The sequence below is a fragment of the Zootoca vivipara genome, chromosome 10 (assembly GCF_965207765.1).
Source record: "Zootoca vivipara chromosome 10, rZooViv2.hap1.1, whole genome shotgun sequence".
Classification (NCBI taxonomy): Eukaryota; Metazoa; Chordata; class Lepidosauria; order Squamata; family Lacertidae; genus Zootoca; species Zootoca vivipara.
The window spans coordinates 45,100,965-45,113,851 of NC_142593.1; the positions used below are offsets into that span (position 1 = coordinate 45,100,965).

Consider the following 12,887-nt stretch of genomic DNA (forward strand, 5'->3'; position numbering starts at 1 on the left):
CTGCAACTCTTGAATGTAATAGACCTTGACCCAGCTCATAAAGATTCTGTAGTTTTTTTAAAGCGTCTCGTGTGCAACGCGGTTTAGCGCTTCTGCACATACGCACGCGACGAAACCCAGAAAGATACTTCCGGGTTTGCCGTGTTCGCATCCCGAAGTTTACGTATCCAGAGGGATACGTAAGCGGAGGTACGACTGTATAGCTCTACAATTTGTTTTTGTTTTTTTAAATTTGTTTTATTAAATTTTGTATAGCATTTAAAAAACATAACAAATTACAACAAAACATCAAAAATAACAAACCCAGAAATACACAACAATAAAAACAATAAACACATATCATCTTATATCATCTTGTTAAATCATTGTCCCCCTATAGCTCTACAATTTGGAGCCTCATAAGGACTCCTGGGGAAAGCAGCTTCGCCTTCCCTTTCTCCCAAAAGGGTTACGGGGTGGGGGGAAATGGACGTAATGGCAGAAAGCTGGAGGTCATTCCCATGCTGTGAAGTGTCATGAGGAGATGGGGAGCATCCCTAATTCTTCATGCTGTTTGGGGGAGAAATTTGTGTACTTCTGTGCTGGTGGGGATGCATTAATTCCTCATTTGTTTATTGTATTCTATTTATGGATGGCCAGAGGCAATTTACATTAAAAGCAGATTTTTTTCAAAAATGCCCATTGTCAGAAAAAGGAAACCACAACAAACCACCTTCATCAGGAAGGGTTTTTTCAGTTTCTTTGTGGCTGTGTTTTAGTTTTTTATTTGCAAAATAATAATAATAATAATCTGTGCACATGCTGAGTCCTTTAAGAAACCTGTTACCTTGTCTGCGGGTGGCCCTGTTTTGCTATTCTGCTGTCTGGCAGGGGATCAGGAACTGTGCAGTTAGAAGGAATGATAATTTTTCTCCTTTTTCTTTTCCCTGTGGCAGCAGCAGTAACGCCTGATAGTTCTAACTGTAAGCCACTGTTTATGCAATGACTCAGCCCTGTAGCTTGAACTATGGCTAGGTGTTATCCTGGAAGTTTTCACACTTAAAATATGTAGCTTCAATATCAGTGTGGCGAAATGGTAGAGTGTTGGACTAGCACTTGGGAGAGCAGGGTTCAAATCCCCACTCAGACCTGAAGCTCACTAAGAAAAAAAAATCTATATTAAAAGTAATATTTTTGGTATTTCCAACAACTACTCAGAATGTGTTGTACATGCTAAGTATTGTCAATAAGCAACAGTGAGTTCACCATATAGGTTTTTAAGATACCGTACTGCCTTTTTGGTTATTTACTGGTTATAACTATAGAGATGGGGAACCTCGTGCCTGGGGGTGGAAGGTGGCATTCCTGGCCTCTGTTTGACCCTTGGGATTCTCCTCAGTCTTATGCCCCCATACCCTTGCCAGATGCCTCACCTTCAAGGAGTGCATTTGCCCGGCTGGAATGTGTCATTGAACTGTGATAATGCCTCTGGCTTGCCTTGATGGAGGGGTGTCTGTAGAAACCTCTGACTTTTTTGTGGCAGGAATGTAGATTACCATAGAAAGGTAGGACTTAACATCTGTTATTATGCCCACGTTTTTTCCCCTCTGACCCACCCACCATTGGCACTATAGAATTCAACCCTAAGGCTGAAGAAGTCCCACCCCCACCCCCAGCTGTTGTAAACCAACATCCCACTTCCTCTTTTCCAAGTGTTTATAGTAGGATGAAATATTCTGCCCCCCCCCAAAAATATTTTAAAAAAAGTGTTGTTGTTTAGTCGTGTCCGACTTTTTGTGACCCCATGGACCAGAGCACGCCAGGCACTCCTGTCTTCCACTGACTCCCGCAGTTTGGTCAGACTCATGTTGGTAGCTTCGAGAACACTGTCCAACCATCTCGTCCTCTGTCGTCCCCTTCTCCTAGTGCCCTCAATCTTTCCCAACATCAGGGTCTTTTCCAGGGAGTCTTCTCTTCTCATGGAGCCTCAGCTTCACGATCTGTCCTTCCAGTGAGCACTCAGGGCTGATTTCCTTCAGAATGGATAGGTTTGATCTTCTTGCAGTCCATCAATAAAAGGGTACTTGCAAGTTAAAGTTTGTTTAGTGGTGATAACCCAACCCTTTTTTTTTTTTGCAGAGCTGAAAAAAATGCTTTTCACTTGAATTTCACTTTTCTAGTTTCTATCCCTTTAAGACATTCTGCCACTTACCTGGAAACCTTTCTATTAGAAGGTGACCTGCTTATCTGTGTTTTTAACAGCTGAATCATATAAAGCAAACTTTATCCTCTTGCCAGCCTGTATTTATAGATGTATAAACAAGCGCGGCAGCAGTGAATTTGCAGTTTTGCAAATGTCGAGAGTGGCAGAGGTTAGCTTCATGCACTTCAAAATGAAAAGTGCTACAGAAATAGATTGGACAAAGATGTGAAACTATTGTCATGAAACTCATTTCAGTCATTTGAATTATCAGCATATTTTATTGAAAGTAAAGGTAAAGGGACCCCTGACTGTTAAGTCCAGTCACGAATGACTCTAGGGTTGCGGCATTCATCTCGCTTTAGTGGCCGAGGGAGCTGGCGTACAGCTTCCAGGTCATGTGGCCAGCACGACAAAGCCGCTTCTGGAGAACCAGAGCAGCACACGGAAACGCTGTTTACCTTCCCGCTGTAGCGGTACCTATTTATCTACTTACACTTTGACGTCCTTTCGAACTGCTAGGTTGGCAGGAGCTGGGACCGAGCAATGGGAGCTCACCCCGTCGCAGGGATTCGAACTGCCAGCCTTCTGATCGGCAAGCCCTAGGCTCTGGTTTAGACCACAGCCCAACCGCGTCCCCCTTTATTGAAAGTACTTTTTTTAAAAAAAGGGGGTTGCTAAAATGCAATAAGATGATAACACATCTTTCTCTTTCAGCAATACCTTAAAAAAATTGCTTAGTTTGGTTATAACTAGGGAGAGATTTGAGTAGCTGTGGAGAAAAGTGTGTTTGACTTGTTACAGAACTCCTTACCCTGCCAGTTGACATACACATTTTTTACTTGCAGCTTCTTTGTAATGCTGGTCATACTGAAGAAAAGCTAGGTTTTACTTATGAAAACATCATCATATGGTAAGTCTCTCTCTCTTTATTTTGGAGCATTATTTGGACCATTCATGAATGATAAGCCAGTGTTTCTGTGACTGTTGTTTCAGTTGTAAGCTAAACAGCATTTTGAAGGCCAGTGTGTTGAGGTCATGATTCAGATTGTTCTGAGTATGTGGCAGGTGCACTATCCATTGCAGAGTTCTTGATTCTGATACAGCATTAGAAGCTGAAGACCAGAAACATCTCAGCCATGATCAGTTCTTGTGTTGGAGGAAGGAGGCACTGGTCTAGATTCTGGTCCTGGCTCTGTGCCCCTTTTGTCATTTCTTGTCCCTTAACTTCTACCCAGTAGCATTTTTCTACCCAGTCTTTGGTCATAGGGATGCCCTGTTGAAATGCTTAGTGTGAGCCTGGTAGCTTGTCTCAGATGGCACCGACAGGCTGCTGTTTGCCAGGTTTTCTACTCAGTTCATCGTGTAGAAAATCTGTGAGCAATTTATCGACTGAAAAGTCTGATTTTACAAAGTTAGCTAAAGTCCTGCAGGATTTCTTTAAACTATTGCATTGAAATTTTGTTAAAGCAACATGCTTAATATTTTATAAGCATAAATACAAAAGATGGGGTTTTTTTTTGTAGTGGTAATCCGCTAGCGGGTAACCCGTTCTTTACGTTGAAGCCAACATTGTCACCAGGCAGAGCTTCACTCAGAGCTTCATGGTGCATCTCCACAGATTTTACTTCAGTTGTAACATTAACTGGGGCAAATGTTACTACCATGCCTGGTTTCAGGATACCAGTTTCCACACGACCAACTGGAACGGTACCAATCCCACCAATTTTGTAGACATCCTGAAGTGGCAGACGCAGTGGCTTGTCAGTTGGACAAGTTGGTGGCAAGATAGAATCCAGAGCTTCCAGCAGTGTAGTTCCGCTAGCATTGCCATCCTTACGGATCCTTCACTTTTATCCAGTGAAGAATCTTGATATTCACATACTATATTGTTCTCTGCTAAGTTTGTGTATCAGAAAATGTTATTTATTTTACCATTAGCATGGGTAGCAGTCCACATCTCATTTACTGCTAAATTCAGTAGAACTTGTACAGCATAAGTCTATAACCCTGCTACATTAAAATCAGAGAGAATTTAGCACTTGTTGTCTATAGCAGTTAAGTGGTATACAGTCGTACCTTGGTTCTCAAACACCTTGTGACTCAAACGTTTTGGCTCCCGAACCCCGCAAACCCGGAAGTAAGTGTTCCAGTTTGCAAACTTTTTTGGAAACCCGAAAGTCCAACGTGACTTTTGATTGAGTGCAAGAAGCTCCTGCAGCCAATCGGAAGTCGCACCTTGGTTTTTGAACATTTTTGGAAGTCAAGCGTACTTCCAAAATGGATTCTGTTTGAGAACCAAGGTACGACTGTATTGTAAACAAATAGAGTGATATATTACTTTCATGGGCAATGAAACCACCCAAAAGATAATTGATAACTTCTGTGTTACCAATCACTACTTCAAATCTGAGTGCATATTTTATTTTTCTTCTTTTTGGGTTTTAGACATTCACTTGAAGTCTAATCTGATATTTAAAACAAGATGTGACATTGCAGCAGCTTGTGATAATTTTTGTGATGATTCCTAATATTTTAGCAATTATTTGATTTCTACTTTAGAAGGGGATGTGGCTAGTGGACTGGATCCAGTTCCTACCCTACCTTTAATTATCATTTTTTTAAAAGTGCAAATGAATCCAGACAAGAGAAACTAGCACCTCCTATCTAATTATTGGTATTAAAGAACCATTACATTAACAGATTGCTAGAGCTATTACCGTGTTTCTCATATTATAAGACACGTCTTATATTTATTTTTTCCTCAAAAAAACACACTATGGCTTATTTTCAAGGGATGTCTTATTTTTTTCCTCCTCCTCCTGCCACGGCCGGCATTGCTGCTGCGCCTATCACTATGTCTTATTTTCGGGGTATGGCTTATATTCCCTGAATGCTTAAAAATCCTGCTATGGCTTATTTTATGGGTATGTCTTAAAATATGAGAAACAGGGTATCTGTCTTTGAACTTCTCAACTAAAAATCCAGTTAATTTGTGCCAGCTGTAGAAAGAATGGATTCCACAGTCAAAGGGCCTAAGGCAGATAATTCCCCAAAATAGCTACAGAGGTAAGCAAAAACAGTCTGTCACTAAGCAGTGTGATCAGAATAGCCTCCCTAACCCTGAAAGTGGTGAACAATTGGCCTCTGTTTGTGCAAGCGGGACCATCCAGCTGAGCCTTTGAGACGCATAAGCTCTTTAGCACTGATTTTTTTTAAACCAAAGAAGCTTCAGAACAGGAAGCATTGGGCCACACACATTCCACACACCCTAGCCCAAATAATGACATCACAGGCTGAGATGGTAAGTATTGTTTAATATTCTCTGCACTGTTGGTTGAATTTTACAAATTGGCATTGATGGGAGCGTCCAGCTAGCTTTGAAGTGGAAACCAAATTACTTATTACCAAGCTGTTGAAAACTTGGTGTTCACAATTGTGTAACTATTTAAAATGAGGACATGCTTTTCATGGAAACAGGCAGTCTTAACTTACTTTCATTATTAATATTGTTTTCAGCAAGGAGAAGAAAATGCAAAGAAGTGGAGAGTTTTGCTTACATCTTGGGTGTTAAAACGTCTAACATGAATAGCTGTGTACTTAAGCATGGATCTGTTCCTGTCTCACAGAAAGGAAGAGGGAGTCTGTTTTTAGCAAAAGGGACACACTTAATTATTTAAAGCCTGAGTGATTTTCTTATCATTTGCATCATAGTTTGCGGTTAGCTTTACTGAATGAAGCAAAAGAGGTGCGAGCAGCAGGCCTACGAGCCCTTCGATACCTTATCCGAGACTCCAGTATTCTGCAGAAGGTGTTAAAATTAAAAGTGGATTACTTGATAGCCAGGTAATTTGAAATCTTTTTCGTGATTTGGATAATGAATCACCATTTATATGACTCTTTGAACCTTTTCATCTGAGCAGATGGGAACCCGTTACATTTAATATCCATAGATGCCTGCTTTGAGTGACGTGAAACAATAAGGGTTGCATGCGGCAGTGTCAGGCTTTCTTTGATGGAATGAGGAGAGAAGAAATATTTAGCAGTTCCCCTCCCTGCAGCCTCCTGTACCTGAGTGACGCTGTGGGCTACAATCCCAAATGCACAACTTTTCAAAATAAATTTATTTTGAAATTGGAAATGGGAGAAACACGACAAATCAATAAATATTTATTGCATAGCCTGGTTTTATTGAAAGATAGCCTCAAATATATTGTTACATTGGGTTTAGCTGGTTGCACAGAATGGTAATGACTAAATTGGAGAGTAAATTGAGGGGCGTTGGTGCAAGTGGCTGTCTGGACTGTTTTGCACCAGTCATCTCAATAACTTGAACCTTGCCGCTATATGCTCCAAAGTGAAAAATGAATATATCTGGGAAATGCACGGCTGTTTTAAAATGCACTACATTCTGCCACCTTGAACCCTAATTAAAGTATTTCCTCCACGTTTTTATGCTTTTAGGTGCATTGATATACAGCAGAGTAATGAAGTAGAAAGGACACAAGCACTTCGTTTAGTCAGGAAGGTATGTTCGGAAACAATAGTATAGTGCAATTTTCCACTGAATAACCCAAAACCAAATTCTGTATGACTATGAAAAAAGCAGTGGACATGTTGCTTTAATGTGTGAAATGGCTGGAGTGTTGCAACTGTGTTGCAAACGGGGTTGTAAAAATACAGTGGAACCTTGGTTTATGAACACCTCGGTTTACGAATTTTCAGTTTACGAACGCCGCAGACCCATCTGGAACAGATTAATTCACATTCCATTACTTTTAATGGGAAAGTTTGCTTCAATTTATGAACGCTTCAGTTTATGAACAGACTTCCGGAACCAATTACACCCATGCTTCGGGTTAAGTACACTTCAGGTTGAGTACTCTGCGGACCCGTCTGGAACGGATTAATCCACTTTCTATTACTTTCAATGGGAAAGTTCGCTTCAGTTTATGAACGCTTCAGTTTTTGAACAGACTTCCGGAACCAATTGTGTTCATAAACCGAGGTACCACTGTAGAAACAGCGTGTACAAATGCAACAGCTAGTTAGTATCTATAAGTTACATGAAGACTGCGCATGAGTAGGGCAGTTTACTGCCTCTTCTTCCTACTATTGTACTGTATAGCCCTGTGGTCAGGAGCCCTCAGATCAAGCCATTTGAGGGAAAAAAAATTACATTCAAAACTACTTCTGTCAATGCAATTTACTTTTCACGCTCAATCACTGCAGCAATGTATTGAGCTACTAACAGGTATGTTATCAGTAGTTGTAAGTTTGAAGCAATAAGCCAAATCACTTAAAAGTATTTCATAAGATGGGATTTTATTTCTACTTTAGTTTTAGCATGCCAAATGATAAACAAACTAATAAGCAATCTTCATTTTTCAATTCTGTAATACAGACAAAATTTGTTAGTAAAAGAACCCGAGCTATAAGAAGTGGTCACTTGTTTGTACTTTCCTGCCACCCATGATGAGCATAAGTTTGTTCATGCCTTCAGTGCAAGAATGTAAGTTCTTGTATTTGTGAAAGAGATTGCTACTCCATTTCTAGTTTAATGGTACAAAATACAAATTAATTAAATGAAAGTTTATCTTCTTGGAGGGAGAAGGGTGTAGCTTTTCCTTTGAAGTCTAGTCTAAAGGAGCTTCCTGTTACATAGTATCAGATGATTTACAAAGCAAGAGTTTCTCAAAAATATCGTAAATCTTTCATTGTTGAAAGACAACTTGCAAATAAAGCAGATTCCTCCCTCCCATCCTGTCATAAGTAGGAAAGGAAGAAATTTGATGAGTTCCTATAACTAGACTATATAAAGGGCCACATAGTCCATTGCATCATAGTAGTTGTTCCAACATTTTCCATAGTAACTAGAAATTTCTTTGCTAAAGCCAATATACATGTCTTAAACCAGGCATAGGCAAACTCGGCCCTCCAGGTGTTTTGAGACTACAATTCTCATCATCCCTGACCACTGGTCCTGTTAGCTAGGGATGATGGGAGTTGTAGTCCCAAAACATCTGGAGGGCCGAGTTTGCCTATGCCTGTCTTGTACTAACCTTTCCCTAATTTAGAAAGGTTGGAAAACAGTGATTGGAGTATGCAGTGCTCAGCCTCTCCCTCTTTTTGCACAGTTATTTGTGTGATGTATATTCTACTCCACCTTCCTCCGAAAGGTTCTTGTTTTCCTTTGGGGGACTTCCCACATTACTTTTCCTGAGACCTATGCCGATGTTGTATTTGAGGGGGAGAAACACTGTGTGGTGGTGAATCATGCCTGCCCTGACTCGCTTCTTGTGCGCTTGCTGATGCCTGACATTCATGCACTTGAATGGGGTTGCATAGGAGGCCACACATGTAGGTCTAATGGGTGCAATCTTGATATTCTGTTTTCGTAGTGTATAAATTACATGGATTAGGCTTTTGCACATTGTGCTGTATGTGTGGAGGCCCTGATGCAAACAGGACATCCATTGTGCAGATGTCATGCGGAGGCAGTATGGATCTGCATGATCCTTCTCAAATACAGTGGCTGCATAGAGGTAGGGAGACCCTGGAATTACTTGCTTTTCTAAGAAAATGCATGAGCCCTGTGGTGCTGTTTCGTTTCCAGCTTTGCCCCACAATTTATCTGCTGCGAACACTTCAGGACAGAGGGGGCCATTCTTGGTGAGCACCATTTAGAAACAGCTTCTTGAGTGCATATCTGCTACTCCCTAGTTTAATTGAACCAGAAGGCCCTGAAGAGAAATCTGCATGGTTGTGCAGTAGATCCTTTATCTTAGTATGGCTTCTAACCTTTTACAGTGCATAGCCATCTTTATGTATTTGTCGAAGAAACTGTTTAAAAAGAATGTGGAAGCGAAAGAGCAGAATACAGAGCCCAAATGTGCAGGTGGGAGAAAGAGTTTGGTACAAACATATAGCAGAGCCAATAGTGTTGTTTTGTAATCCTACTGTAATGTTGCAGTGACAAACCCATCTCTCCATTTCTTTTTGCATTTCTTTGCAGATGATCACTGTGAATGCTTCATTATTTCCTAGTTCGGTTACCAATTCCTTGATAGCTGTTGGAAATGACGGCCTTCAAGAGAGGGACAGGATGGTTCGAGCATGTATTGCAATTATCTGTGAACTAGGTAAGAAAGTTGAAAAGTATTATAGTTTTGTTGCGTAATTTAATTATGGACATTTATATTTCAGTGTTTTAATAGGTTTGTTTTATTGTGTGATTTAAGTATGGCGTGTTTTTAATTATTTTGAATTTTAATAATGCTGTACAATTGGTTTCTATCTTTTATAAATGGATTAGAAGCCTATTTTGGCATTGGTAAATACCGTAAGTAAATAATGATATTTTTTCCCTGAGCATCCAAGAAAAGGAATTTACAATATTTTTTGACTTTAAACAAAAAAAGATTTTAAGCTGAAGTCTTAACATTTTCTTGATATGAAGCTTAACATAAACATAGAAATAAGATTCGATGAGAAATACAGTTAATTGGTTCAGTTAATATCATTCTCTTTCAGCAATTCAGAATCCAGAAGTAGTTGCACTTCGAGGTGGTTTAAGTACCATTTTGAAAAATGTGATCGACTGTCAGTTAAGCCGTATAAATGAAGCTCTCATAACAACCGTCTTGCATCTTCTCAATCATCCAAAGACTCGACAGTATGTGCGTGCAGATGTAGAATTAGAGGTAGGAACTTCATTTTCTTATATAGTCTTAGTTTATCAACACTTAGGTTGCATTCCACACCCCACTTAACTAGGATTAAGACTCACTTAATTCAGTAGGATTTACTGAACAGACATGCTTTGGGTTGTTGCCTCAATCCGGTGATCTATATTATCCATATTTTCTTTTTAAACAAACCCTTAAAGAAGCCCTCAATTGGCAGTACTTTCTGCCAGGTCTGTCAACAAGTAAAAGTTGCAAAAAGATGCTGCATATATTCTTTTTCAAAAGGTAAGTAATAATAGGTCATTCTAATTGGATGCTGCGACGAAAGTCCTTTACTTTCCGTCTTATTTTACAACCAACTTCTCAAATTATAAAAGAACCAATGGGGGTATCCTGAGGTAAAGTACACCTCCCACTATCCCATTTTTTCTCCCTGTAAACCCCCTATAACGCTTGGGGTTTAAAGATAAAATGAGAGCACTCTTCCAGCACAAAACGTGGCCAGGTACCTATATAGACTCGAGGCTATAAGTAAGACTGTTCCTATGTGTACTCAGATAAGGGTTTCACTTCACTAGAAACTCCCTTACTGTAAAGCTAGCCTCCTTCCTGGGGTAACTTTTTTACCATCCAGAACCTGTCTCCTCCTTTAGCCCCCCCCTTTTATTGGTGCACTCTCAGCCACAAACTAACCTTTCTCCTCTAAAAGGCAGTTTTGACAGTTTAAAAGAGCTCCCCACCAACTGGGTTCCTGGATACCTTAGCTGGAAATTGAAATAGACGATTACTGGTATGACACTTTAAAGATGGATATTTATTGGCTTGAATCTTAATGGTTGCTTTCTGGTATCATTGGTACAAACTTAATTTCACAGGTAACGTTCTTGGTAATCAAATAACAGAATATCTATCAACTACTTCATCTACTCTAAATCTACCTTCTCCACGACCACCCAAGCTCCCACACAAAAAACCCTCAACCGCCACTTAATGGCTGCACATATACAACAGAACATTTATTTAAAAAAACCAAACAAACCTGTCACAGATGCCTTGACTTTACTCTGCTTCATAGATAATTTTGCTGGATGTATCTTTGTTAAGGTCAGAAGCAAATTCTATTTTCTATATCACTTAAGAAAGAACTACTTATGTTGGAATAGACAGTATTTTTTCAACATTTAAACGATGGATAATAATAAAGATTTTATGGTGATGATGGGAATGACTCCAAACTTTTATTTCCTTACTGCAGAGGATATTAGCGCCCTACACAGACTTTCACTACAGGCACAATCCAGATACTGCAGAAGGACAGCAGAAGTAAGTACAGTCTCCATTAGCTGCTACTTGTTAACACTGATATTCAAGTACTTGAACTTTCTATCCTGGGCGAGGGCTTTTGCAAGCCATTCTCTGACTTTTGAGGGCACGCTTTCATGAGTGATACTATTCCCTGCCCCTCCAATATTGAACACTCCATCTGTCCCATGCATAGCAATTTTCATTTTAACAATCCTCAGTAGAGAAAATGGGGGTGGAGGAGAGAGAAACCCATAATTTTCATATTCTTACCATACAATTTTCACAAATCAAAGATACCCATTTGAGTGTTTAATAAACACAACTCAGTTTAAGATGGATATTTATTCTTAATATTGTTTTTTATGGCAGGGAGGACCGAGAAGCACGGCTGTCTGCTAGTAAAATGGGAATTGTTGCAGCATTTCGATCGTGGGCAGGTAAGAACTTGGTTCAACCTTTAGAATGATGGCATACTTGGAGTGTGGGGAAAAGGTGTATGTTACTGGATATATATATATATATATATGCACACTCTTGTATGCCTCACGTGAAAATGGGTGGTTGACAATATTGGGAGATCTTATTTTCAGGGACCACATTTATGGAGGGTGGCTGTAATTGTTCTGAACAACCATTTCAAATAGATGCAACAAGAGGTGAAGTTTGAGAACTGATTGGCAAATTAAAAATGAACGAATTATCTGGTCAGAAAGCACATACCCAAGATTTCTTTTTAAAAACCAAATGTGGTAATTGGAGCTCTTTTAACTGTTAATGCATTAAAAATGTGCATCCTGCCTGAGCTCAATTAAGTTATCAGGGCAGCTTGCAGTGAAATAAACATATTTACGTCAATTTTGAAATAAAACAGCTGCAACTGCAAAGTTGAATCAACCAATACTGAATTGGGAGAAAAAGTAACAAACACAGCCGATACAATAAAACCACTTCAGCTAACATTAAAAAGGCCTATGAAAATAGATCTCCCCCCCCCCCGGGGGGGGGGATTGAAAAGGCCAAGTAGGCGCTAGACAAAGCCTCCCCAAAGAGAACATTTTATAGATAGGGCACCACAATGGAAAAGTCACTTGCATTGCTAATCCCAGAAGGCTGTGGAGTTTGGAAAAGGGCTTTCAACTGTTTTAGTGCATGAGCCAGTATTTGGGGAAGCAGGCAGTATATGCAACTTGCTGCTGAAATTGGCCTTCTTATCACTGGATTGAAATTGTGACTTTTAAAAAAAGATTCAGGAGGAGCTAGAATTACTAAACGTATACGGGAGAAAAAATATTGCTGAGGAAGAACAAGTATCAGAATCAGTGCTGTCTTGTCGATCTTTTAGAACTAAAACATGACAAAGTAGCTGATAAAATAACGACAAAATAAATTGTTGCAAGAGCATTAACAGGAAGGTTTTCGCAGCAACACAAAGCCATCAGGGAGGGGGTGAGATGAATTCTAGGGAGAGAATTCCACAACCCAGAGGTAGCCTTTAAAAAGCCTCGGGTTCCTGACAAACACAACTCTGAAATTGTCTGGACACAGAAGATAACTTCTTTAGAAGTTCTGATGGGAGGCTAAAGCTTTGTCGTTGGCAAAAAAAACAAAAACAAAGGGAGATGTGGTGGAAGTTTATAAAATACTTCATCTCACAGCTGTGCAGTTCATTGCCATAAGATGTGGTTGTGACCATTATCTTAGGTGGCTTTGGGAAA

At 39.8% G+C, this 12,887-nt stretch overlaps 1 protein-coding gene across 3 annotated transcripts in view; it reads left to right on the forward strand.

The window, feature by feature from the left end:
* RICTOR (RPTOR independent companion of MTOR complex 2) overlaps positions 1-12,887 on the forward strand; it is a 68,874-nt gene that overhangs the window by 17,873 nt on the left and 38,114 nt on the right. For all 3 annotated transcript variants that reach the window (XM_035100376.3, XM_035100375.3, XM_088653225.1), the window contains exons 4-10: positions 3,028-3,092; positions 5,894-6,025; positions 6,644-6,707; positions 9,195-9,321; positions 9,713-9,882; positions 11,123-11,190; positions 11,542-11,609. In XM_035100376.3, coding sequence (XP_034956267.1) covers positions 3,028-3,092; positions 5,894-6,025; positions 6,644-6,707; positions 9,195-9,321; positions 9,713-9,882; positions 11,123-11,190; positions 11,542-11,609 — 694 coding nt within the window. The remainder of the gene's footprint in view (positions 1-3,027; positions 3,093-5,893; positions 6,026-6,643; positions 6,708-9,194; positions 9,322-9,712; positions 9,883-11,122; positions 11,191-11,541; positions 11,610-12,887) is intronic.